Source organism: Helianthus annuus, chromosome 15 (genome assembly GCF_002127325.2).
Source record: "Helianthus annuus cultivar XRQ/B chromosome 15, HanXRQr2.0-SUNRISE, whole genome shotgun sequence".
Taxonomy (NCBI): Eukaryota; Viridiplantae; Streptophyta; class Magnoliopsida; order Asterales; family Asteraceae; genus Helianthus; species Helianthus annuus.
This window is the reverse complement of record NC_035447.2, coordinates 54,622,011-54,649,980: the sequence shown is the minus strand read 5'-3', so window position 1 is coordinate 54,649,980 and position 27,970 is coordinate 54,622,011. Positions and strand designations below refer to the sequence as shown.

The 27,970-nt window shown below is 38.3% G+C and overlaps 2 protein-coding genes across 2 annotated transcripts; both read right to left on the bottom strand.

Moving 5' to 3' along the window:
* Positions 1–1,314: 1,314 nt before the first annotated feature.
* LOC110913748 lies at positions 1,315–1,830 on the bottom strand. The gene has a single exon (XM_022158570.1). The coding sequence runs from the start codon at positions 1,828–1,830 to the stop codon at positions 1,315–1,317; it is 516 nt and encodes a 171-aa protein (XP_022014262.1).
* A 2,042-nt stretch (positions 1,831–3,872) lies between these two features.
* On the bottom strand, positions 3,873–7,319 carry LOC110911694 (secretory carrier-associated membrane protein 1). The gene is made up of 12 exons (XM_022156324.2): positions 7,197–7,319; positions 6,936–7,028; positions 6,762–6,824; positions 6,608–6,641; positions 6,156–6,278; positions 5,949–6,011; positions 5,349–5,442; positions 4,655–4,700; positions 4,484–4,551; positions 4,351–4,399; positions 4,119–4,184; positions 3,873–4,026 (listed from the first exon to the last, which is right to left on the bottom strand). Exons 1-12 carry the CDS (start codon positions 7,254–7,256, stop codon positions 3,940–3,942), a joined length of 846 nt encoding a protein of 281 aa, XP_022012016.1. The 5' UTR covers positions 7,257–7,319; the 3' UTR covers positions 3,873–3,939.
* Between the last annotated feature and the right edge of the window lie 20,651 nt (positions 7,320–27,970).

Below are 27,970 nucleotides of genomic sequence, written 5' to 3'. Positions count from 1 at the left end.
ATTGAGGACTATGTCCTTGAATGATGTGTATGATGCAACCACTCCCATAAACATGGCTCCTGACTTCTACACATGCCAATTTGCACTAAATGTTTCGGATCCTCAAACCTTTGATGAGGCTGTCACTAAACAAGAATGGAGAAAGGCAATGGAATGTGAGTTGGAGGCAATAGAAAAGAACAAGACCTGGGAGCTCGTGGATCTTCCTCCTGGTAAGAACTTAGTTGGTGTAAAATGGTTATTTAAAACCAAGATTGGACCTGATGGAAGTGTGTTGAGGCATAAGGCACGACTCGTAGCCAAGGGATATTCTCAGAAAAAAGGTATCGATTATCAGGTGACCTTTGCTCATGTTATTCGATTTGAAACTATTCGTATAGTCTTGTCTATTGCAATCTTTAAAGGTTGGAAGCTTTACCAACTAAATGTGAAGACGACATTTCTTAATGGCGAGTTGGACGAAGAAATTTATGTGGAACAGTCGAAAGGTTTTGAGGTTCAGAAAGGTAAAGTGTACCTGCTCAAGAAAGTGCTCTATGGACTTAAACAATCACCAAGGGCATGGTATTCAAAGATAGACTCCTACTTCACTATGCATGGTTATATTAGAAGTGAAAACAAACCAACGTTGTACGTAAAGAAGACTAGCATACATGATGTCATTTATGTATGTTTGTACGTGGATGACATTGTTTATACAAGTCCGAATCCAGCTCTTCTGAATGAATTTAGGGAAGGTATGATGGCTTCTTTTGAAATGACTGATTTAGGTTTGCTAACTTATTTTTTGGGTCTGGAGATATGTCAATCAAGTCATGGAATTTTTCTTTCACAAGAAAAGTATGCTGCTGATTTGTTATCAAAGGCAGGTATGCTGCAATGCAAACCTGAAATAACTCCCATGAATTCTAATGAAAAACTCCATGGGTTAGGGTATTGGGGGTCCAACCGGGTGATGGGTTAGGGGTACCACGGCCTGAACCGCGACCCCGGTTCCCACATCCCCGGCCACGTCCACGGCCACGGGGTCGGTTGTAGTAGGGCTGTTGTAGTGTTTGCTGGTTATAGGAGTTTGGTGTTTGCTGGTTATAACCGGTTGAAGGGTATGGTGGGTGTTGGGTTTGCGAGTTTTGTTGTGGGGTGGTGGCAACAAGGACCGATTGTGAGGTCTTTTGTCGGGCTTCCTGTCTAATAGCCTCATCTTCCAACATGCTCCTAGCAAGATCCCAATCAGCATCGTTAGCATTTATCAGGGAAGCAGTCGTGTCAAACTCCACGGGTAGCCCTTGAACAAGTTGAAGGACCAGTCTTTCTTCAGTAACCGGGTGATCCACATCTTCTAACTTCTAACTGATTGGCAAGGTCTTTGAATCGCTCACAATAGTTGTCTAAAGAGGAGTAAGCGGCCAAGGTCAGATTACAGAACTTAGTTTCAAGCGCCCCAACCCTTGCTTTCTTATTACTCAGGTAGATCTTCTCCAATTTCAGCCATGCGTGTCGAGCAATGGTCGTATTATCCATCACACGGGGCAGCAGGTTATCGGATACGGTGCTGAGTATCCATTGAAGAACTAAAGCATCTAGTTCTTTCCAAGACTGAAACTCAGGGTCTGTTTCAGCAGGTGGTGGTGTCTCGTCAAAATGATCGAGCACTTGATAGGCGACATCATGTAAACGGAAAAGTTTAACCCAAGAGGTATAGGCGACCTTAGTATCGTCAAGGGTACGTATCTTGGATTGAAGGTTAGTAACCGAATACGCAGGGTGCAAGGTTTTGGAAGGTTTATGAGACGAAGACATCTGGTCTTCTTTATTGCCGTCAACGGCCATAAGCTGTGCTAGGGTTTTTCGAAAGAAAAACGGAAAAGAGGGTAGCCGAAGCTACTGTGGGAACGAAGGAAAAGCAAGAAAGGATCAAAGGTAGAAGAGCCGAAGCTCTGATACCATAAAAAATGCTTGTTGTATTATTTTCTGAATGAATCAAAACAATACATATGATCCCTTTATATAGGGGATAACCCTTGCACTATACATGGAAACAATAATCAATACATAAATACAATTATAATCTCTAAAATATGGAAACCGTAATCAGTGGCATAAATCTCGGCTAATAAATGGAAGTCATTCAGAAAAGGTTGATGCCGAGTTCTATAGAAGTATGGTTGGCAGTCTTATTTATCTCACTCACTCTCGACCTGATATAGCTCATGATGTTAGCCTGGTGTCACGTTTTATGCAAAGTCCATCATGTCTTCATCTTGGTGCAGTAAAAAGAATTCTGAGGTATGTTGCTGGCTCAATAAAGTTTGGATTGTTATTTGCTAAAGGTGAACTTAATCAAGAGGTGAAGCTAGTTGGTCATTCAGATAGTGACTGGGGAGGTTGTATTGATGATCGAAAAATCATTTATGCCAATGTGTTTTCTCTTGGCAGTGCTACAATTACATGGAGTACTAAGAAGCAAGGAACAATTGCGTTATCAAGCACCGAAGCAGAGTACATTGCTGCGACCGCAACCACTTGCCAAGCAATTTGGTTAAGACGTATTCTAGAAGATCTGCACTTCAAAAAAGTAGGTGCTACAGTCATTTTTTGTGACAATCAATCTACTATCAGCCTTTCAAGGAATCCAGTGATGCATAATAGATCGAAACACATTGAGTTGAAACATCACTTCATTCGTGAGATGGTCAAGCAGGAGGAAGTTATGCTGGAGTTTTGTAACACAAGAAGTCAAGTAGCCGACATCCTTACTAAAGCATTATCCAGGGAAAAATTTGTGTTCTTCAGAAAGATGCTAGGAGTCAAGGAGTTTGAATTATCAGGGGGTAATAAAAGTAATCCAAACTCTGGTAACTGGTTGGAATATGGGTCAGATTCAGATATGGATCATGGAGCAAGTAATGGTGGGCCAAGTCAGAACTAAATTCCTATTCTCATGCATGCAATCACGTGATATCTTTACTTTTACTGTTTAAAGTTTGAATTATCTGTTGAATAAAGCCTATGGCTAAGTCTATGAGTCTTGCTGTTTTTTCTGTCTTTCAGTTTATTTCCGTTGGATAATTTTAGTATTTAAAGAGTTCTTTGTTCATTGTGATTGTACGCAACTTTTCTGAGATAATAAAAAAGCCCTATTGCTCTTGTCTTCAATACTTGTTAACCTTTTGTTCTTCTTTGTTGTATTTCTAATACCAACAGATCATTTGACCACTTGGTGTCAAGAAAATATGTAGGTAGTTATTACTTTAAGGGTTATTGGATTTTAATAATCCTAAGTTTCACCTGTTGGCCGATAATAATCCCAACTTTAAAAATTCCCTCCAATAATCCCAACTTGTAAAAGTTTGGCCGTCATTGATCCTTTTCAAACATATAAGAATTTGGTGTCCTTAATAGATTCAATTACACCTAGAGACTTCTTAATTGATTTAAGTGCACCTATGTTAGAAAAGGATCAATCGCGGCCAAAGTTTTACAAGTTGGGATTATTGGAGGGAATTTTTAAAGTTAGGATTATTATCGGCCAACAGGTGAAACTTAGGATTATTAAAATCTAATATCCCTTACTTTAAACAAATACTAGTAATCTTATATGATAACATAATTTCAATTTTTGCCCTTATATATGTTATACACAAGGACTGCACATATGCCTCCTTTCTCCCTAAAATGGCTACAATTGACTGGATGGACCATGTTACCTATAAAGTTAGATACTACACTTGAATAAAATGTGTTAAAATACAACGCGCGAGTCAGGTAAAATTACAATCATAACAACAATTGTTGGTCTATATTGTTTGTTGAACCAATGACCATTCTATCTCTTGGAAACGAACTATCATCTAACTGTACTCGTGGTGTGGTAAATGGGACCTCGTGGAGTACCCGTATTTTTGGTTTTTTAATTTCTCTTCAAAACAGCTAACCATGTCATAATGCTGCCAGCATACTCTTCTTTGTAGCCTCATTTTTCATCTGTGTAGCTTTTCCACTACCCCGGAAGTACATGTAAACTTGCTGCAACTCCAAATTAAACAAACCATTTCATATTGAAAAAACAAATATTCATATACATATATATATATGTGTGTGTGCACGCGCGCATTTACCTGAATGACCCAGACGCTAATGGTTGTTTCAAGAGCAAAAAAAGCGAATCCAATGAAGTAGATGCCCTACAAGTGTAAAAACCTTAACCTCAACTCGACATCATGATTTTACCATCTACATATATATCATAAAAACATATAAAATATGAAACATAATGGGTTTAGTTATCCTTTAAGTATATTGAAACAAAAGTATTCTCTCAACCATTATGATGAATAATAATACACTTACCGCTAGTGAAGCATTCCAGGTTAGATAATCCAAAGCAGGCAAAATTCCTCTGTAATATACAACAAGCGAATCATCAAATTTCAAAAGTTATTGTATATTTAGCGGATATACAACATATAACGAAAAAACTTACGCTAAAGATTTCCCTTCAATAAAAAAAGGAGGAGCGAGTGCAGCGAAACCACAGAAGGTTATGTGACACTGCATGAATAACAAAGGTTTCACATACAAAGAAGCAACTATGGTTAATGGGTTAGTCCCCAAAACGAAAAGTTCATAATAAATAGAAAGGAACAGAATTTACGATGTAAGTTAAGAAAAAGAAACCAAACTTTAGAGCGCTGTCCGTTCTGTCAAAAGAAAATAATAAATAAGAATATTATAACTATGGGATAATTGCATATTTCCCCTTAAAAAAACTGCTTAATTGCGTATTTACCCAACTTAAAATTAAAATTGCATATATCCCCTTCCTTAACTATTAAAATTGCATATATCCCCTTTCCTTACCTAATATAACTGCAGATTTACTCATTTTGATTTATTTTATTAAAAACAAGTTATATAATGACTTTTTACCCATATCTTTACTAAAACTTAAAAAAAAAAAATTCATTTTTACTAGTCTTTGTGGATTTTTCACAATTCTTTAAAAAAATACATATTTATTCATTTTTACTATCTTTACTAAAACTTACACTGAAATAAACCGCTAAACTAGTAAAAATCTACAAAAACTAGTAAAAATGAATAAATATGTATTTTTTAAGTTTTAGTAAAAATAAGGGTAAAAAAGTCATTATATAACTTGTTTTTAATGAAATAAATCAAAATGGGTAAATTTGCAATTTTATTAGTTAAGGAATGGGATATATGCAATTTTAATTTTAAGTTGGGTAAATACGTAATTAAGCAGTTTTTAAGAGGAAATATGCAATTGTCCCTATAACTATCATAATAAAAATGTGTTTGGGTAACAAGCTTGGATCTTGTTATACCTCATGGCTCGATACAAAGGACGATACCACAGAAAGTATGACCCGGGAACTCCTGTTATGATGTAGATAATAGCAAGTAACCATATTGAAGTACCTGTGAAATTAAGAAATTTATGTATTGGCCATGGGAGTTACATGATATATTTAAATAAAAAAAACAAAACACAACAAAACAAAATAAGAAAGAAATAGGGAGAGTGTGCAAGTTGCTTTTAGATAAGCCTGGCAAAATGTGTAGGGTGGGGCAGTACTAGGTTCCGGGCAAAATGGACCAAAGTGAATTCTGACTAAAATGGGCTCGCCTTGAAATGACTCGTTTAAAAAAATCTAAAAAGGGGTTCGCCTGCTATATTTGTTTTTATGGCGGTGATGGCAAGACGCAGTGGTGGTCGGTGATGCTCACGCATTTGAAACCGTTTTAAGTTAGCATTTTTGTCTAAAGTGAGCCATTTTGACCCATTGTATATTTTGAGTAGATCCAACTTGACCAGTTGTGTAATTTTAGTAACCCAAATTTGCCCTTAAGCAAACCTTTTCTACCCAAATGAACCCATTTCTTGAAGAATGGATCATAATTGTCGGGTCTACTTTTAGACATACCTTGACCTTGACACCAAGCAGCAGTCACTGCTATAAAATTCCATACAAGGCATGCTATAAGACCTGCGATAACAATTTTTGAAGTTTAGTGACCCATTTACAATGTGTATGAAATTATAGATGACGCTTTGTATGGAACAAATATAGTAGAAGTTTTTTGAAAATTGCACGTAAAACTCAAACAAAGGAAGATTTAAGTTTACATACCCAACCACGACCCAAACGCTACATATTGTATCTTCTGTAGATGGATAGGAATTTCGGTTGCAATGTCATGATGGATCACAGGATAAAATGGTGGCCAATTTTTGTCCTCTATACCTACTTTTGCTGCATAACATATATAACGTCAAGACTTTAAAACTTATTAGTGCGTCACTGTTAGGGGACGTTTGGTTCGATGGAGTTGGAATAGGAATATGAAATGGGATTCCATTCCTAACATGTTACATTAGCAGAAATCATTGGAATTAAAACTTCAATTTAAATGATAACATGTTTGGTTAGAGAATGAATGGAACTCGAATTGGAATGAATCCTCTCGAATTCCTAAGCAAAGGAATTTAACATTCCTTCCAAATTGTGAAGAAATTAAACTAACGGAAATGGAATCTTTCGCTCCAAATTCGTGAACCAAACGCCCCCTAAAAATGCATTACCTTGTGCAATTGCCTCCTCCCTCTTCTTTATATCCTGCCCAAAAAGAAGTAATACGTAAAGAAAATGTATATATTTTGGTCAGAACCCGTTAAACCCCAAACCTGTTTTGACCTGATACCCAGCGTGTCTAAAAAGTGTAAAAAGAAAATGCACCTCTTCCCTCTTTTTCAATTCAGCCTCTTTAGCTTGAAGTTCTTTTTCCTTGGCTTTCAAATCCTAACTCATGATGAACACAAAAAAATTGAAAAAATATAAAATAAAAAAAATAAAAAGATTAAAAATATAATAAAAAATCATTCAAAACAATCTAAAATCAAAAATCCTAACCGTGTTATCAAGAGTGATCTCAACGGTTGTAGTACCGCGTTCTTGGGGAAGTGACGACATTTTCGAGTTCCCACCAGAATTCTGATTCTTCCCCTAAGTATATTTTCAAGACAAACACATGAACACAAAAACATCACCCTTCATACTTCTTATAATAACCACCATAATTTTAATATATAAAATCACATGTCACCGCATAAAAAATGACCAAAATTCTAATATATTTAAAAAGAGCAATTAGATTTTGAGATGTCGAATTACCGCAAAAGGGTTAACATCTCCTCCATCATCGAACGGATTGGAATCGTTACCACCGCCCATTAGATGAAAAGAATGCAGCAATATGGGGTTGTCTGCAATGTGTTTTGAATGTAATGCTTGCAAAAATTTAGGGAATGGAATATGATTGCAGTTTGTTTGTTTGTTTGTTTGGTTTGATAGGGAAATAATGAAGTTCCAAGGTTTTCGCGGGTAAAAACATCTTTATAAACTTAATTCGTACGGTTAACAAACATGTTTCATGTGGTTGCTTATTTTAGTTTGGCGGTAAATAAAATAGGTGGGGTTGGGCTGGGCTGGGCCTAGTAGATGGAAACTGAGAATTGGGCCGTATAAAAGTATCAAACATTGGATTTTTATTGAACTGAAAAATAATGGTTTTAGGGTTTTAGGTTGGCGGGGTTGAATCGATGAACCCGAACATGACTTGTATATTTATTTATGGAAAAGGAAAATGTATCAACTTAATGTGGACACTCTAGAATCGAGTAACTTAGCATGACCTGTCGAACCAAACTAGGCCTCTCTGGAGGTAGCCAGTTTGATACCAAGCCGAATCGGGTTTTACTGCAGTGGGCTTCGGACAGGTGGATTTTCCCTAGAACTGGTGGCTTGGTGGAACAAGTTATTGCATTACCCAATAAATATGTTTTTCTTAACATTTTTACTAAATTTCCCAACAGCTCATGTTTTGCAACGTATTAGTAACCCGCAATTTTGAACTTGCATGGTACTCGCACTTCTATATGTGGAACAATTTGTTAAATAAGAAACACCAAAATAATTATGATAAACACAAGACAAGACAAGACAAAACATAATTAATAACTCTTAAAAGACTAGAAAAACATGAGCTGTTGTGAAATTTAATAAAAATTGTTTTTACTAATGGAATGATGAATAAGAAATTGATTGGTAATCATGTCATGACATATTTTAACTTGTTTTACAATAAACTGTTATTAACTTGTTTTCAATAAATTGATGATTCATATGAGCTCTTAAGTCTTGAGGTTGTTTCATGAGATCTCAGAACTCCAATTTATTACAATTTAGTATTTCATTCATAATGGGTATGGAATACATGGTTTGTGTGATTTTATAATGAACATGAAGGTTCATTTTATGTAGAAAGAAAATCTATGAGTTTTACTAAAAATCACACCAACTAAGAAATCTTAGTATATTTCTTCATTTCATACCAAACTAGAGAGGTGCATTTTTTAAACTTCATCTCCAGCTTTCGAGTTAAATGTCCGGATGGTCCATGTGGTTTTGTAAAATAACACCTATAGTCCCTAACTTTTGGAAATTACATCGATGGTCCCTGTAGTTTGACAGTTTGTTACTCGGATAGTCCCTGGAGTGGATGAGGGTTAGTTTTCTCCGTTAAGTCCATCTGAAATTACTTATTTACCCCTTGCTTTTATTAAAATATAAAAATCACACACACACACACACACACACACACACACACACATATATATATATATATATATATATATATATATATATATATATATATATACAAACACTCACTCTTTCTAAAACACACACACACGCTCTCTCTCTCTCTCTCTCTCTCTCTCTCTCTCTCTCTCTCTCTCTCTCTCAAGAAAAGCCCCACCACCACCTAACGTCACCAGCACCACCACTGCCACCACCACTTGCCACTACCCTCACACAACCATCCAACCCCACACCACCACCTGCCACCACCCACCCCCACACCACCACCACCACCAGCTTCAAATCCGGCAATCACCATCCCCGACGTAGTCATCACCACTACCAACACAAATCTGGTAACCCGCACCACTGGTTTGTCGATATCTGAAACCGGGTTTGAATATGGGGGGTTTAGGGCTTCAATTTTGGGTTTGAATTTGGGGATTTGATACTTTGATTTTGAATTACAACGATTAGAATCACTTTGATATTTGTTTGATCAGAATTACGTTGATATGGGTTTGAATTTGGGGATTTGATACAGTGGTTGTGGTGGTCGAGTGAAGGCGGTGGTTGTGGTGTTCGACTAAAAGCGGTGGTGGTGGGGGTGTTTGCAGATGAATGTGGTGGTGGTGAGGGTGTTTGTAGGTGAAGATGAGGGAGATGACGAAGAAGAACAAGGTGGTTCTAGTGGTCGAGTGAAGGCGGTGGTGGGTTTAGGTTGGAGGTGGTGCTGTCACACCCCCAAAATCCACCTGCGGATAACACCCGCTTCGGGGGCGTGACTGACCAGGATCCAGCCACCAATTATACTGAATATTTAAGTTGATAACAAAAGTAATACTTACTAATCATAAGCTTAGCAAATATTAAGTTCAGAGTTTAAGGTTTTAAGTTCAAGCAGTTAATAAGTAGCGGAAGCATAAGTAAAGTAGTTTAAACAAAGTTCATAATTCAAAATAAGGTAACACCCAACACAAGGGTGAATAGACACTACACGTTCCCAAGCAGCAAGCTCCTTCGTCACGGGTTACCTGCAAAGCATGCAGTAAGGGGGTCAACAATAATGCTGAGTGAGTTCACTAGTTGTCCAGTTTTAATTACCAAAAACTTTGTTTCACCGGTTAATTTATCCGTTTATACTTGCCCTGGGGAGCTACCCCAAAAGTTAGCGACTAAACTGTTTTTCCAATACCGAACACTAGGTAACCGTTGCGTATCCGCAGGATGCCCCGATGTCAATGTTCTATCATCATTGACGGATTTCTGAGTTCATTAGTTCACGCCCGTCCCAAACCAGGGCACGGTGTGAGGCTGGTAAACACCTAAATAGCGCTATCAACTAATAACCCGTTCGCCTAACCCGGCGACTAATCGGTATTTGTAGTAGGGACTTGAGTGATAGAGTTTCGTTTAGTGCCGTTAGTTGCAATCCGTATAAACAGTAATTAACCAAAAGGTTTCCCAATACCAGGGAAGGAAAAGTAAGTTTTGTTCCCGAAAACTAGGGAAGGTATGTAGATGGTATCCCCTTTTACCAGGGGATAGGGTTGTTAGTCTCGTGTCCCAAACCACCGGGACGCATGCTTTTAAGTTGTGAACTCACCTTGGGTTGCTCGGTAGGTTTAGGTTACTTGTCAATCACGTTGGTCACCACGTCCTAACATGGTTACCGGTATAGGTCAGGTTCGGTATACAAGCATTCACGTAAAACACATACAGGCACGTAACTAACACGTATCAAGCATATAAGTAAACAGTGGGTTACTGGGCCGGCCTAAGTAATTAAGCAGTCAACAGCAACACATAATCCAGTCAACAGATAGTCCAAGTTAAACACATTTGGGCCCAGTAACCAAAATGAACAGCCCACTCGCAACCAACTGGTCTCGAGTCGCAACCAGGTGGTTTCGGCTTGTCATGCTTTGGTTGCGAGTCGTAACCGTGGTCTCGAGTCATCATGCTGTGGTTGCGAGTCGCAACCGACGTAGTCTCGAGTCGCAATCACGTGGTTTCGACTTGTCATGCTTTGGTTGCGAGTCGCATCGGTGCGGTTTCGAGTCGGAATGCTGTCGTTGCGAGTCGTAATCTGTCACTTTCATATACACGTGATGATGCAGATATGACAGTCCAAATTGTACCAAGAATTCAGGCCCATTTTAGGAAACAACCAATAAGATTTCTACAAACACTTTTCCTAATCTGCCTTTAATAAAATATGGATCAAACTTTGCCATTTTAAATCTTCAAACCAACATTCAACAAGTTCATCCTATATTCATATTTTTCTAGGGTTTTCTCTTTAACAAATCATACCTTTATTAACAAAAAATCACATATTTCAAGCAAGATTATTATGCAAGAACAAGTAAAACATACACCTTATGACTTAGAACATAGTTTTGGGTTGCTCATAAGCACATTTTGAATCACTATTATGAACATGTTGTCAAGCTTCATACATAAGAGTTTTCACATATAGTTAATCTTCACAAGTCATACTAGAAGTCATGCACAACAATTTTAACTAACCCTTTTTAAACATGTTACCACATATTGTCAAACTTTACAAATCAACCTAAGAATCATGCATAGACTACTAACCAAGCATTTTTCTATTTCATAAACATATCATTCAAGCAAGCATAAACTAGGCATTTACTACACACTAACCGGTTATGAAAAGGAGGAGCCGAAAACAAAGAGAAGAGAATGAGAGAAGATGAAGTGTCCGAGTGATCCGAGCTTGACCGAGTCCTTGTCCGAGATCCTTGCTTGAACCGAGAATTTGGAAGAGTTTGGATGTTGTTTTGGGGTTTTCTTAGTTGAGAGAAAGTAAGGAGTGTGTGTGTATGTTTTAGTAGCAAATGAGGGAAATGAGGAGATGGTGGGGATTATATATACAAGGGGTGTTTTCGGGTTGGGCTTGGGGTTTCGGCCCAAACCGGTTTCGGCTCAACGGCCCACTCGAGACCGAGTGGCCCACTCGCAACCGCCCGGTTGCGAGTCATGGTCTCGGGTCGTGGTTTCGGCTCTTATATATATATATATACAATACATACATACATCACATATCATGCACAAAGGTCACGTTTTCATTTAATAATATTTATATACACAAAATATTACAAAGTGTTCGTATGGAAAAACCTAGAGTGTCACATTATCCCCAAGTTTTAAGAACTTTCGTCCCGAAAGTTGAAGCAGCCACTGCCAAGCTAGCGTGTTTTAACGGGGTGTCACATCATCCCCCCGTTAGTTTGGAATTTCGTCCCGAAATTCGGTTGTAGCTTCAGTGCTGGGGTTTTCGTTTGGGAATAACTGGGGATACTTGGACTTCATCTGGTCCTCTCGCTCCCAGGTAAACTCTGGGCCGCGCCGTGAGTTCCAACGAACTCGTACAAGGGGTATCTGGCTACGTTTGAGGGTTTTGATTTCTCGATCCGTGATCTCAATCGGTTCCTCAGTAAGGTGTAGCTGTTCGTCAATCGTCAGTTCCTTAAAAGGAATCACAAGTGTTTCATCCGACAAACACTTCTTCAGGTTAGATACATGAAAAACGTTGTGCACTGCACTCAGCTCTGCAGGCAGGTTCAATCTATAAGCCACCTTACCGATTTTCTCGGTAATTTCGAATGGTCCAACATATCGTGGATTTAACTTGCCTCGTTTACCAAAACGAACCACACCCTTCCAGGGTGAGACTTTAAGTAGAACCCGGTCCCCGACCTGGAATTCTAACGGTTTCCTACGCTTGTCAGCGTAGCTCTTCTGACGGTCACGAGCCGCCGCCATGCGTTGCCTTATCTGTGAAATCTTTTCCGTTGTGTCTACCACTAGTTCTGGGCCTGTGAGTTGACTGTCACCTACTTCCGCCCAGCAGAGAGGTGATCGGCATTTACGACCGTACAATGCCTCAAAAGGTGCCGCCTGAATACTAGTGTGGTAGCTGTTGTTGTAGGAGAATTCTACCAGCGGCAGATGCTTCTCCCAGTTCTTGCCAAAATCGATCACACATGCTCTAAGCATGTCTTCCAGGGTTTGGATGGTGCGTTCAGACTGCCCATCCGTTTGCGGGTGATAAGCGGTGCTCATGTCCAAACGTGAGCCAAAGCATTTGTGCATAGCTTGCCACAACTCAGAAGTAAAACGAGCGTCTCGGTCAGAAATAATAGAAGTTGGCACCCCGTGCCTGGAGACTACTTCCTTCAAATAGATTTCTGCCAAGGTAGAAAACTTGTCCGTTTCCTTAATGGCCAGAAAGTGTGCAGACTTAGTCAATCGATCTACTATCACCCAGATAGTATCATTCCCGCGTTGAGATCTAGGTAATCCTGTAATGAAATCCATGGAAATCTGCTCCCATTTCCACTTTGGGATTTCCGGTTGCTGGAGTAGGCCTGCGGGTTTCTGATACTCGATCTTGACTCTTGCGCAGGTCAAACATTTGCCAACATAGGCTGCTATGTGGGCTTTCATGCCAGGCCACCAGTATGTGGTTTTCAAGTCGTGGTACATCTTATCTGAACCAGGATGTACTGAGTAGCGGGACTTATGGGCTTCGTCCATCACAAGCTCTCGTAAGTCTCCGTAAAGTGGGACCCAAATGCGCCCTGCCACATAGTAGGCGCCGTCTTCTTTCTGCTCTAGTTGCTGTCTCGATCCTCGCAGGGACTCAGCCCTGATGTTTTCCGGTTTTAGAGCTTCAATCTGAGCATTTCGAATCTGGGTAGGGAGACTAGACTGGATGGTAAGTTGTAATGCTCGCACGCGCTTTGGTACAGTGTCTTTCCGGCTGAGGGCGTCTGCCACAACATTGGCCTTGCCCGGATGGTACTTGATGGCGCATTCATAATCATTCAGAAGTTCGACCCATCGGCGTTGTCGCATGTTTAATTCTTTCTGCTTGAAAATATGCTCGAGACTCCTGTGATCGGTGTAAATGGTGCACTTGGTACCGTACAGGTAATGTCTCCATATCTTAAGCGCAAATATCACCGCTCCTAATTCCAAGTCGTGTGTTGTGTAGTTCCTTTCGTGCGTCTTAAGTTGTCGAGAGGCGTAAGCAATAACTTTCTCGCGTTGCATCAACACGCAACCGAGCCCATGAATAGACGCATCGCAGTAAACCACAAAGTCGTCCGTTCCTTCAGGTAACGATAGAATAGGAGCGCTGCAGAGGTTATCCTTTAATTTCTGAAAAGCAGATTCCTGCGCTTCATTCCACTTGTAGGTGACGCCTTTCTGAGTGAGTGTAGTGAGGGGTTGAGCGATCTTTGAGAATCCCTGAATGAATCTGCGGTAGTAACCTGCCAATCCCAAGAATTGGCGAACTTCAGTCGGAGTCTTAGGGGTAGGCCAATTCTTTATAGAGTCGATCTTAGCTGGGTCGACGTGGATCCCATCCTTGTTAACCACGTGCCCAAGGAAATGGACTTCTCGAAGCCAGAAGTCGCATTTCGAGAACTTGGCGTACAGTTGCTCATTGCGAAGGAGTTCGAGGATAAGGCGTAGGTGCTGTTCATGCTCTTCCTGACTTTTCGAGTAGATCAAGATGTCGTCTATAAATACGATCACAAATTTGTCGAGGTAGGGTTTGCATACTCGGTTCATAAGATCCATGAACACTGCAGGCGCGTTGGTCATTCCAAAGGGCATAACGAGGAATTCATAATGACCATAACGAGTTCTGAATGCAGTTTTGGAGATGTCTTCATTACGGACCCTTAACTGATGGTAGCCTGATCGCAGGTCAATCTTAGAATAGTAGCTTGATCCTTGCAGTTGATCAAACAAATCGTCGATTCGCGGGAGAGGGTAACGATTCTTGATGGTAACCTTGTTCAACTCACGATAGTCTATGCACATTCGGAACGTGCCATCCTTCTTCTTAACAAAGAGTACCGGTGCTCCCCAGGGTGATGAACTAGGACGGATAAATCCTTTATCCAAAAGTTCCTGTAGTTGAGTAGAGAGTTCCTTCAATTCTGCGGGGGCTAGTCGATAAGGCGCACGCGCTATAGGCGCTGCTCCGGGAGCTAGCTCGATTTGGAATTCGACCTGACGATGGGGAGGGAGTCCAGGTAATTCCTCAGGAAATACCTCGGGGTAGTCACGCACTACTGGAAAGTCTTCAACCCTCTTTTCCTTTTCCTGCGTGTTGGTGACAAGTGCTAGGATAGCGGTGTGCCCTTTTCGTAAACACTTCTGGGCCTTCAAGAACGAGATAACGCCGGAGATTTCTCCACTTTTGCCACCTTGTACAATGAGGGGTTTGCCAGAACGGCGAGGAATACGAACTGCTTTCTCTTGACAGAGGATCTCAGCGCGATGCTTGGATAACCAATCCATACCAATAACGACGTCAAAGCTTCCAAGAGTAACGGGGAAAAGATCGATACTAAATGTCTGACCAGACAACTCTAGTTTGCAGCCCTTGACAACATGTGAGGCCTCGATGTTTCTACCATTAGCTAACTCGACGATATGAGGAGAACTTAGTAACGAAAGCGGACGCTTAAGCTTCTTACTAATACGTAGGGATACATAACTAGCATCGGCACCGGAATCAAATAACACAGAAACATAACGATCATCGAGTAGGAACTTACCCGCCACGACATTGGGGTCATTCCTTGCTTCACCAGCTCCAATCACGAATGCCCTTCCTCTAGCACCATTCCCAGCATTGTTGTTCTGATTGTTGTTCCCAGCTCCCTGATTATTGTTGCGGTTCTGATTCAGTTCAGGGCAATCCTTCCTAAAGTGCCCCTCAGCTCCACACTTAAAACATGCCCGGTTGTTTCCTTGCTGCTGTTGCTGTTGAGGTTGTTGCTGATTCTGTCTTGCTGGGAACTGGCTTCTACAATCCTTGGCTTCGTGCCCCATCTTGTGGCATCGCTGACACTGGCCCTTGTTACATGCCCCATTGTGGTGTCTGTTACACTTGTTGCACTTTGGGTAGCTTCCCCGGTAGCCACCCTGTTGCTGAGTGCCTTTGTTGTTTTCAGTTTTCCTTTGCTGCGCTGGGGCCTGAGTGGGGTTAGCATCCTTGCTTTGACTTCCTTCCCACTTACGCTTGCTGTCACTAGAAGTTCCGACAGTAGCACTGATCCTTTTGGGCAACCTGCCCTCTTCTACGGCCTGATCAGTAAGTTTGTGAGCAAGTCGAACAATCGGCTGAATGGTAGTGTGGTTGGCTGAAGTTACATGGCTTCGAATTTCTGGAGCCAAACCCTTGATGTACAGTTCGATTCTTCGATACATTGGTCGAGACATGTTCGGGCAAAGAGCAGCATAATCATTAGACAGCTTGGTATAAGTTTCAATTTCCGACCCAACCATCTTGAGCTCATAGTACTCATTCTCAAGCTTGTGGATGTCATCCCGGTGACAGTATTCATCCTTAATCATATCCTTGAAATCCTCCCACACAGTAGCATTTGCAGTTTCCAACCCAAACATCTGAATTTGCGCCTTCCACCAAGAAAGTGCGCTTCCTTCAAGCGTAGCAGTAGCAAATTTCACCCAATTTGCAGGGGGACACTCGCAAACAGCAAAAACAGCTTCAATCTTCTCAATCCAATGCAGAAGACCTATGGCACCCTCAGTGCCGTTGAAAGGGAGAGGCTTGCAATCCATGAAAGTTTTGAAAGTACACACTGGTGGTTGCGCAGGTGCATGCTGACCTGTTCGTGAGAAGCGAAGCGTATAGGTTTAGAGGCGAAAAGTCGATGTGGCGGTAGGATCTAAACATCCTAAAACAACGAGCTTACCTATAGGGTGAGCTGCAAAAGCCGCAGCCACTGTGTTGAGCAGGTTAGTGAACTGAGCCTGCGTCATGTTAATGTTTCCTCTTCCGCGTCCACTCATTGTCTTCATAACCAGAAAATACAGTATGAGTGTGATGTCGTAGTGTAGCGAGAATGAGATAGAAGAGAGAGGTGTATCTATCTAGTTTAGGCACACTAGTACGTATATCATAACAGGAAACATAAAGCAAACAAGTAAACACTGGTCCGAGCTATGAGGTCAAATGTGTCGAGCCTTGTACTTGGAGTGTAGTGTCGTCGCGAGTCACGGGTTATAGTCTGGTTTTCTCCAAAAAGATTTTCCCCTTTTTAAAACCAAGTTCACTATAACCAATGGCTCTGATACCAATCTGTCACACCCCCAAAATCCACCTGCGGATAACACCCGCTTCGGGGGCGTGACTGACCAGGATCCAGCCACCAATTATACTGAATATTTAAGTTGATAACAAAAGTAATACTTACTAATCATAAGCTTAGCAAATATTAAGTTCAGAGTTTAAGGTTTTAAGTTCAAGCAGTTAATAAGTAGCGGAAGCATAAGTAAAGTAGTTTAAACAAAGTTCATAATTCAAAATAAGGTAACACCCAACACAAGGGTGAATAGACACTACACGTTCCCAAGCAGCAAGCTCCTTCGTCACGGGTTACCTGCAAAGCATGCAGTAAGGGGGTCAACAATAATGCTGAGTGAGTTCACTAGTTGTCCAGTTTTAATTACCAAAAACTTTGTTTCACCGGTTAATTTATCCGTTTATACTTGCCCTGGGGAGCTACCCCAAAAGTTAGCGACTAAACTGTTTTTCCAATACCGAACACTAGGTAACCGTTGCGTATCCGCAGGATGCCCCGATGTCAATGTTCTATCATCATTGACGGATTTCTGAGTTCATTAGTTCACGCCCGTCCCAAACCAGGGCACGGTGTGAGGCTGGTAAACACCTAAATAGCGCTATCAACTAATAACCCGTTCGCCTAACCCGGCGACTAATCGGTATTTGTAGTAGGGACTTGAGTGATAGAGTTTCGTTTAGTGCCGTTAGTTGCAATCCGTATAAACAGTAATTAACCAAAAGGTTTCCCAATACCAGGGAAGGAAAAGTAAGTTTTGTTCCCGAAAACTAGGGAAGGTATGTAGATGGTATCCCCTTTTACCAGGGGATAGGGTTGTTAGTCTCGTGTCCCAAACCACCGGGACGCATGCTTTTAAGTTGTGAACTCACCTTGGGTTGCTCGGTAGGTTTAGGTTACTTGTCAATCACGTTGGTCACCACGTCCTAACATGGTTACCGGTATAGGTCAGGTTCGGTATACAAGCATTCACGTAAAACACATACAGGCACGTAACTAACACGTATCAAGCATATAAGTAAACAGTGGGTTACTGGGCCGGCCTAAGTAATTAAGCAGTCAACAGCAACACATAATCCAGTCAACAGATAGTCCAAGTTAAACACATATGGGCCCAGTAACCAAAATGAACAGCCCACTCGCAACCAGCTGGTCTCGAGTCGCAACCAGGTGGTTTCGGCTTGTCATGCTTTGGTTGCGAGTCGTAACCGTGGTCTCGAGTCATCATGCTGTGGTTGCGAGTCGCAACCGACGTAGTCTCGAGTCGCAATCACGTGGTTTCGACTTGTCATGCTTTGGTTGCGAGTCGCATCGGTGCGGTTTCGAGTCGGAATGCTGTCGTTGCGAGTCGTAATCTGTCACTTTCATATACACGTGATGATGCAGATATGACAGTCCAAATTGTACCAAGAATTCAGGCCCATTTTAGGAAACAACCAATAAGATTTCTACAAACACTTTTCCTAATCTGCCTTTAATAAAATATGGATCAAACTTTGCCATTTTAAATCTTCAAACCAACATTCAACAAGTTCATCCTATATTCATATTTTTCTAGGGTTTTCTCTTTAACAAATCATACCTTTATTAACCAAAAATCACATATTTCAAGCAAGATTATTATGCAAGAACAAGTAAAACATACACCTTATGACTTAGAACATAGTTTTGGGTTGCTCATAAGCACATTTTGAATCACTATTATGAACATGTTGTCAAGCTTCATACATAAGAGTTTTCACATATAGTTAATCTTCACAAGTCATACTAGAAGTCATGCACAACAATTTTAACTAACCCTTTTTAAACATGTTACCACATATTGTCAAACTTTACAAATCAACCTAAGAATCATGCATAGACTACTAACCAAGCATTTTTCTATTTCATAAACATATCATTCAAGCAAGCATAAACTAGGCATTTACTACACACTAACCGGTTATGAAAAGGAGGAGCCGAAAACAAAGAGAAGAGAATGAGAGAAGATGAAGTGTCCGAGTGATCCGAGCTTGACCGAGTCCTTGTCCGAGATCCTTGCTTGAACCGAGAATTTGGAAGAGTTTGGATGTTGTTTTGGGGTTTTCTTAGTTGAGAGAAAGTAAGGAGTGTGTGTATGTTTTAGTAGCAAATGAGGGAAATGAGGAGATGGTGGGGATTATATATACAAGGGGTGTTTTCGGGTTGGGCTTGGGGTTTCGGCCCAAACCGGTTTCGGCTCAACGGCCCACTCGAGACCGAGTGGCCCACTCGCAACCGCCCGGTTGCGAGTCATGGTCTCGGGTCGTGGTTTCGGCTCTTATATATATATATATACAATACATACATACATCACATATCATGCACAAAGGTCACGTTTTCATTTAATAATATTTATATACACAAAATATTACAAAGTGTTCGTATGGAAAAACCTAGAGTGTCACAGGTGCGACGGTGGTGGGTTTAGGTTGGAGGTGGTGGGTTCAAGGTGGAGATGGGTAGCTATGGTTGAGGTAGAAGTAGATGGCTACGATGATGGTGGCTGGTTGTCTATAAGGGAGGGGTGAATAAGGTGGGTCCCTCACTTTTAATAATCTATATTGTTTTTTTATAGGGAGGGGTAAATAAGTAAATCCAGATGGATTTAACGGACAAAACTAACCTCCATCCACTCTACGGACTATCCGAGTAACAAACTGTCAAACCATAGGGACCACATGTGTAATTTTCAAAAGTTGGGGACTATAGGTGTTATTTTACAAAACCACAGGGACCATCCGGGCATTTTACTCCCATTTTTCCAAACTTTCAATACACTGATTTATCAGCTGTTGTACCTTAAGAGAAAGACGCGTGGTCTAAGTGAGGCACGTAATCTGTTTTAAGGGATTCGTGTTGAACGTGGATCCTCAGCCACAACCGTCAACATTAGTTTGTGCAATTTTGCAGCCAAGAAGGATCGTACAACCGTTAACATTAGTTTGTACAATCATAAAGAAGGATTGTATTTATGTTAGTTTTCGTTTGAATTTGTACTTTGAATTTGTATACAGTTTATGTACTATAATTTTTCAAATGTATAAAGAGAATTTTTATTATTTATATATTTTATTTATATAATTTAGGGGAATTGGCCTGTAATAATCTCACTTAGACCTTATTGGTCATTAATAATCCCACCTCAGAATATTCCCCCCACCAGTCCTACCTTTCACTTATTTTTCCTACAATGGTCCCCCGTTAAAAAAACTTAACGGAGTTAAGTTTTTTTCCAAATTACAAACAGATTTTTTAGGGCTTTTGATCAGAACGATGATACGAGTCCATTGATGTAAAACTTACTTCGAAATGGTGCTCCAAGTGACTTGATTTTATTTAATTGAAAATTTAAACACCCGAATTGAAGCGCCGTTTTCATCGTTTGGAGCACCGTTACGAGGCAAGTTTTACATCAATGGACTCGTATCGTCGTTCTAATCAAAAGCCCTAAAGAATCAGTTTGTAATTTGGAAAAAAACTTAACTCCGTTAAGTTTTTTTAACGGGGGACCATTGTAGGAAAAATAGGTGAAAGGTGGGACTGGTGGGGGGAATATTCTGAGGTGGGATTATTAATGGCCAATAAGGTCTAGGTGAGATTATTACAGGCCAATTTCCCTATAATTTAATAAAATTGTGACTCATCTCCTCCTGTTACTAGTTATTATTATAATAGAAGTAAATATAGGAGCTTATCCCATAATCACCATTTGTTTAATTTGGTTTAAAAGTAGATGGCTAAATGAGTTACTAGTTATACCATACACATGATATGTGTGTCCAATATAAGCGGTACGTGCCCCTCACAGGCCGCTTTATGGATAAGACTGATAATAACTAGTCATCGTAGTGTAACCGTGTTGTCCCACAACAGCACAACTTTAGGGTTTTTGATACATGGTTGCACTTTTTCACGTCGTTATTCTTGTTTAAGGTGTGGATGTCTATTATTTGTTTTTACTCAATCTGGTACTTTACTCACTCAAGTCATTTTTCCATAGGGATACGTTAGGTATGCATGTGCGTACGTTTAATCTCCACCCATTTTCTTTATCCTTTTTGTATTTGTATTTGTGTTTTCTTTTTAGTATTTACGTTATCTCTTTGCTATAGAATAAAATTTTTTTGAACACTTGTATCGTCACTTGATAAACTTGACGCATTTAAGGGGAAAAAAAGCTGTTTTTCTTTTCTAATTTCATAAGTACGTGTATGAGTAATTTTCATTTATCTTAATGATATTAAGCTTAACACTTTTAGGAAAAAGTTCAGTTATTTAGATATTTTTTTTAAACAATAAACTTGGATCACTAACCGACCACTAGAGTATCAACGTGTCACCAACGGAACCTGTTATGAACCAATTAAGCAGCCCAACTAATGAGGCCCAAAAAGTTGAACCCACCACTGTGAACCGTGAATGAATTATCAGAGAACATATATATATATAGGGTAAGGATAGTGTAAAAAGGGCCTAAAGTGTGAGAAGTGTAAGAAGTGTATTATAACACTATATATAATAATATATAACACCATATAAACACCGTATAACAATATGTAATACCATATAATACCATATAACACTATGTAACACTATATATCATTATATAACAAATATAACACTATATATCTATCATAGACATGCTATCAGACAACCTATAGTGTTATATTTGTTATATAATGATATATAGTGTTACATAGTGTTATATGGTATTATATGGTGTTACATATTGTTATACGGTGTTTATATGGTGTTATATAGTATTATATATAGTGTTATAATACACTTCTCACACTTTTTACACTTTGAGCACTTTTTACAGGATCCTCTACCTATATATATATATAGGGAGGGGCTCATGCGAGAACCACCCTTATTGTGAGAACCGCGAGAACCAATGTAAACACAAACTAAAATAGCTAAAAAAACTAACCCCCCCCCAAAAAAAAAAAAAAAAAAACCTAAACCCCTCCCCCCCCCCCAAAACCTAACCCCCCCCACCCCCTCCCCCCAAGCTAAAATGCTAAAAACTAAACCCCCAAAAAACCTAAAAAAATCTAAAAAAATAAAAAAAAAATCTAGATTTTTTTTTAAATATTTTTTATGCTCAAATCGCTACTTTTAGTGGCAATTTTTTTTTTTAGTTTTTTTTTACTTCGAAAAGTAGCGATTTTTATATAAAAAATATTAAAAAAAAATCTTTTTTTGTGTGATTTTTAGCTATTTTTAGGCATTTTTGGTTGTGTTCACATTGGTTCTCGCGGTTCTCGCAATAAGAGGTGGTTCTCGCATGATCTTCTCCCTATATATATGTAGAGAAAGTATAATGTACTTCACGCCTTAACGTACATTAACGTACTTCACGAAATATATAACATGCGTAATTATTTTTTTGACCAAAATAACGTGCGTGATTTTGGATCCCATGCGTGATTATGTGGTCCCATGCGTGATTATACCCATGATCCAACGGTTACCATTGTCTCCTACGTGAAGTATGATAAGCCGTGAAGTATGTTAACCTTTCTCTCTCTCTCTCTCTCTCTCTATATATATATATATATATATATATATATATATATATATATATATATATAGGGGGCTGCTAGAATGAGAACCACCCGAGTTGTAAGAACCGCGAGAACTACACCCCACATAGCGCCGTTCGCCGCGATTTTTTTTTACAAGTAGATGTGTGCATTATAAACACGGCCGTAAAAAATCACGGCGAACGGCGCTCCGTGGGGTGTACTTTTTTACACCTCAAGTTTGGTGTTTTTTAATTTTTTTTCTTTTTTCTTTTCTTTTCACCAAACTTGAGGTGTAAAAAAGTACACCCCACGGAGCGCCGTTCGCCGTGATTTTTTACGGCCGTGTTTATAATCCACACATCTACTTGTAAAAAAAAATCGCGGCGAACGGCGCTCCGTGGGGTGTAGTTCTCGCGGTTCTTACAACTCGAGCTGGTTCTCATTCTAGCGGCTCCCTATATATATATATATATATATATATCAGGATAGAATGAAATGAGGTCATGAATGAATATTGTTAGAAGGTTATTGGTTTCTTCCCACCTCCTACTCTGTAAACCCTAAGCTTCCCATCCCCTTCTTCTTCAGTTATCTTGCATTAGATTCCGTTCTTATTTGTACTAGTTCAGAAACATAATAGAAACCTATAGATTTTATACGTATTTGTATTTCCTGTTGAGTTGTGAAATAACCAGTCACAACAGAACCACCTGAACATATCCATCTTCGCTAGACATAATGCATATACAACAATTCAGGAGGAAACCCAATAAATATAGGAAAAAACCCCCTTGTGTTAATCGAACCCAGGACCTATTGGTCACAAAGTCTCATCCCACACTAAGATTCCATTAGGCTATAAAGCCATGGACTATTTAGATAATTACTTGGAGAAAAAGTATTGATTACAACATTTATATAATAAAAAACAGCTCTGCTCTGATTAGATGGTAGAGGCTCTTGCCTCTTGAAGAAAAAAACCAAGGTTCAAGACATGTGGTATAATTAATACGTATTGATATATTTTAGAAGTAAAGTAGAAACGATGTAACCTTTATCATCAAAAAATTTAAAAAAATTCACACCCATATCAACAAAAAATCATCACGTACATAAACTCCGTATGTAGCAACTGTTAGTAATCGGTGTTTATCTTGATTTCATAAATATGTGTATTCTAAGAATTTTATGGACTTAATATACTAAAAATTGTTTGAGTGACTTTATATATATATATATATATATATATATATATATATATATATATATATATATATATATATATAGGTAGAGGATCCTGTAAAAAGCGCTTAAAGTGTGAGAAGTGTGAGAAGTGTATTATAACACTATATATAATACTATATAACACCATATAAACACCGTATAACAATATGTAACACCATATAATACCATATAACACCATGTAACACTATATAATATTATATAACAAATATAACACTATAGTTTGTCTGATAGCATGTCTATGATAGATATATAGTGTTATATTTGTTATATAATGTTATATAGTGTTACATAGTGTTATATGGTATTATATGGTGTTACATATTGTTATACGGTGTTTATATGGTGTTATATAGTATTATATATACTGTTATAATACACTTCTCACACTTTAGGCCCTTGATTATATATAGTGTTATTGTATATAGGATTAGGTTCAAACGTGAACAAAATCCCAAGAGTGAACTGCGTGAACTGATCTGGGCCCTTGATTTTTATGATCTTGAGATTAAAGTGAGTGGCATGATGGTAATTATTTGGTTAATTTTTTCCATTTAATTAAATACAAAATGGGTATATGTGTAATTTCAATCTTAAATTGATTGCATAAATCTCTCACAAATCAAATCAAGGATTAGGAAAGATATAACTTAATTCAATTATTAAAATAATTATTTGTTTAAATGCAATGTACACATGTGTATTCTGATTTTGCCCTCTTTTTAATGCGATGTACACATGTGTATATCGTCTATTTTTGTGATATCTCAGATTTTTTTTTGTACTGAATGTTGATGTACACCTGTTAACTACTGTACACATATGTACGATGCTGAGTACATATGTGTACTGTTCTATTTATATCCAAGTACACATGTGTATACCGTTGAAATATGAAGGTTACGTGGATCTTAAAAATCAAAATTTGAAGAAATCTGAAATAAAAATTAAAATTGAAATCTGGTGATTTGTTGTTTGTTTTGATAATTATCTTATTAATAAATAAACATAATGTGGATAATGAATTTAAATTAGGAAAGATGTAACTTAATTCAATTATTAAAATAATGATTTAAATCTAATTTTTTTATATAATTACAATCCTACCCTTAACAACTAAAAAGGAAATCAAGGGTCCATATCTGTTCACGCAGTTCACTCTTGGGAGGTTGTTCACGTTGGAACCCTACCCTATATATGTATATATATATATATATATATATATATATGAAAAGTGTAAAATACATTACGGCTTATCGTACGATACGTACGCGATCATTCCAGCCGTTCGATCTGGTGCGGATCTGGTGCGAATTCAATCTTCGCATGTTATAAAAAGGTAAATGAAATCGCATGGCTTGAAAATACAATGAAATCGAATCTTTGAAATCCCATGCAAATGAAATCGCATGTGAAAAATGGTTAGCATGGGGTAGTGTGAAAAATGGCATGGGGTGTGTAGATGGACAAAATCGCATGTGGAAGATTAAATATCGCATGTGAAAAAATGGCTAGCATGGGGTAATGAGAAAAATGACATGGGGTGTATAGAATCGCATGTGGAAGATTGAATATCGCATGTGAAAAAATGGCTAGCATGAGGTAATGTGAAAAATGGCATGGGGTGTATAGAATCGCATGTGGAAGATTGAATATCGCATGTGAAAAAATGGATAGCATGGGGTAATGTGAAAAATGGCATGGGGTGTGTAGATGGACAAAATCGCATGTGGAAGATTGAATTCGCACAGTTTGCATGGAGGTATGAAATCGCATGGGAGATGAAGATCTGACGGCTAGGGTTATCGCGTACGTAATGTACGATAAGCCCTATTGTACGTTAACTGGCCTCTCTCTCTCTCTATATATATATGGGAAGGATCCGTTAGGAACCACCCTTTATTGCGAGAACCGCGAGAACCAATGTGAACACAACCAAAATACCTAAAAAAACCTAAAAAACACCCAAAAATTTTTTTTTACTATTTTTTTTTTTGGAAAAATCGCTATATTTCGTCAATAATTAATTTTTTTTCGAGTAACAGTTATCCATGCACATGTGCATATGTATCATTTCTTTGACAAATTCCGTAATTCATTACAAATATAAGACAATTGCACTTTTATTTACACTACCATTCATAATACACTACTTTTTACATTAACAATAATAGAAATGCACATGTGCATCTATATGTATGAACTTGTTATAACATTAACAACACTAGAAATGCACATGTGCATCTATATATATGAACATGTTATAACGTGTTTTAATACGCCACTTTGAATACACATTCTCTTTCATATATCATACCATCCATAATACACTACCATTGCCTCCTACCATCCGTAATACAATACCATTGCTTTTTACCATCCATAATACAAAACTATTACCAATATTTCACTTTATTATATATACAATAATACCCTTTATACCATCCAAAAAACATATTACATCATAAAGTGACAAATATAATCAAACCATCAACCACTAGATATAACTAACCGAAACACATGTATATTGGGACAACTTCATCATTTAAAATCACAAACTTTTTGTACCAAAACACCTTATTTCATGTTGATACATATAGATGAACATGTGCATTTCTAATATTGGTAATGTAAAAAGTAGTGTATTACATATGGTAGTGTAAATGAAAGTGCATTTTTCTACTACTGGTAATATATTACTGAATTTGTTCAAGAAATGATACATATGCACATGTGCATCCATAACTTTTACTCGAAAAATAGCTTTTTTTTAACGAAATATAGCTATTTTTATTAAAAAAATATTTTAAAAATTTTTTTGCGGGTTTTTTGGATTTTTTAGGTATTTTTTTTTGTGTTTACATTGGTTCTCGGGGTTCTCACAATAAGAGTGGTTCTCATATATATATATATATAGGGAGAAGATCATGCGAGAACCACCTCTTATTGTGAGAACCGCGAGAACCAATGTGAACACACCAAAAATGCCTAAAAATAGCTAAAAATCACACAAATGTTTTTTTTAATATTTTTTATATAAAAATCGCTACTTTTCGAAGCAAAATTTTTTTTTTTAATTTAAAAAAAAAAAATTTTTTTTTTGGGCCACTAAAAGTAGCGATTTGAGCATAAAAACATTAAAAAAAATTTAGATTTTTTTTTATTTTTTTAGATTTTTTTAGATTTTTTTTTAGGTTTTTGGGGGTTTAGTTTTTAGCATTTTAGCATGGGGGGGGGGTTAGGTTTTTGGGGGGTGGGGGAGGGGGTTTAGGTTTTTTTTTTTTTTTTTTTTGGGTTAGGTTTTTTTGGGGGGTTTTAGTTTTTAGCATTTAGCTTTGGGGGTGGGGGGTGGGGGGGGGGGGTTTAGGTTTTTTGGGGAGGAGGGTGGGGGTTAGTTTTTTTAGGTTTTTTTAGGTTTTTTTTAGGTTTTTTTTTACCTATTTTAGGTTGTGTTCACATTGGTTCTCAAGGTTCTCACAATAAGGGTGGTTCTCGCATGAGCCCCTCCATATATATATATATATATATAGCCCAGTTAACGTACATTACGGCTTAACGTACGACCAATACGCGACCAAATTGCGCACGTTATTTTGAAAATCAGGCACGTTATAAACTCAAAAACCCAAATCACGCATGTTAAAATCAATAATCACGCACGTTATCACGCATGCCCTACCTCCCAGTTCAAAAATCGCATCCCCTGTTCTACGATCTGAAACCATTGTTACTGCCCTTTGACTCCAATCGAGCCAAAACTTGGTCATGTTCCTGCATCCTCTATTCTACGGTCCGAATCAAAGCTTGGTCATGTTTCTTCATCCTCTGTTCTACGGTTTGATTTCGAGGGACGACATTTTGATGAAACTTTTCAAAATCAACGATGAATTTGAACACGATTGGATGAAATTGACCGAACAATAGCCAATTTGAAGTGAAACAAAAAGAAAATTGAAATGAATTGCACGAAATTGATCAAACCCAGGCTAAATGAAAATTTGACGTGTGTCACTTTCATATTTCTTTTTTTAACGCGTGTCACTTCATCTTTCCATTTTTTGGCGTTTAATAAGTACGCAGCGTTTTTATTGTATTTAGATCAGAATCATAGTAAATATTTTGGCGTTTTAAGTATTGTTTTGGCGTTTTTATTGTTTTTTAGATCAGGATGCAGTCTTTTAATGTAAAAAACATCAGTAATTTTCTTGATTTTATTATATCAAGTGTTTTGCCATTTAGGATACAGGCCTATAATGTGACAGACAATTATGGCGTTTTGAGAAGATAAATAAATTTCAATTTTCCATGTAGTGGCATTAATATAACTATAATGTTTTGGCAATAATGATAT

Coding starts and splice junctions, on each gene's coding strand:
- LOC110913748 (XM_022158570.1), bottom strand. CDS start 1,830: ATGGCCGTTGACGGCAATAAAGAAGACCAGATGTCTTCGTCTCATAAA.
- LOC110911694 (XM_022156324.2), bottom strand. CDS start 7,256: ATGGGCGGTGGTAACGATTCCAATCCGTTCGATGATGGAGGAGATGTT. Junction 6,642..6,761: donor AATTGAAAAAGAGGGAAGAG/GTGCATTTTCTT, acceptor CTTTTTGGGCAG/GATATAAAGAAGAGGGAGGA. Junction 6,279..6,607: donor GGAGGAGGCAATTGCACAAG/GTAATGCATTTT, acceptor TATGTTATGCAG/CAAAAGTAGGTATAGAGGAC.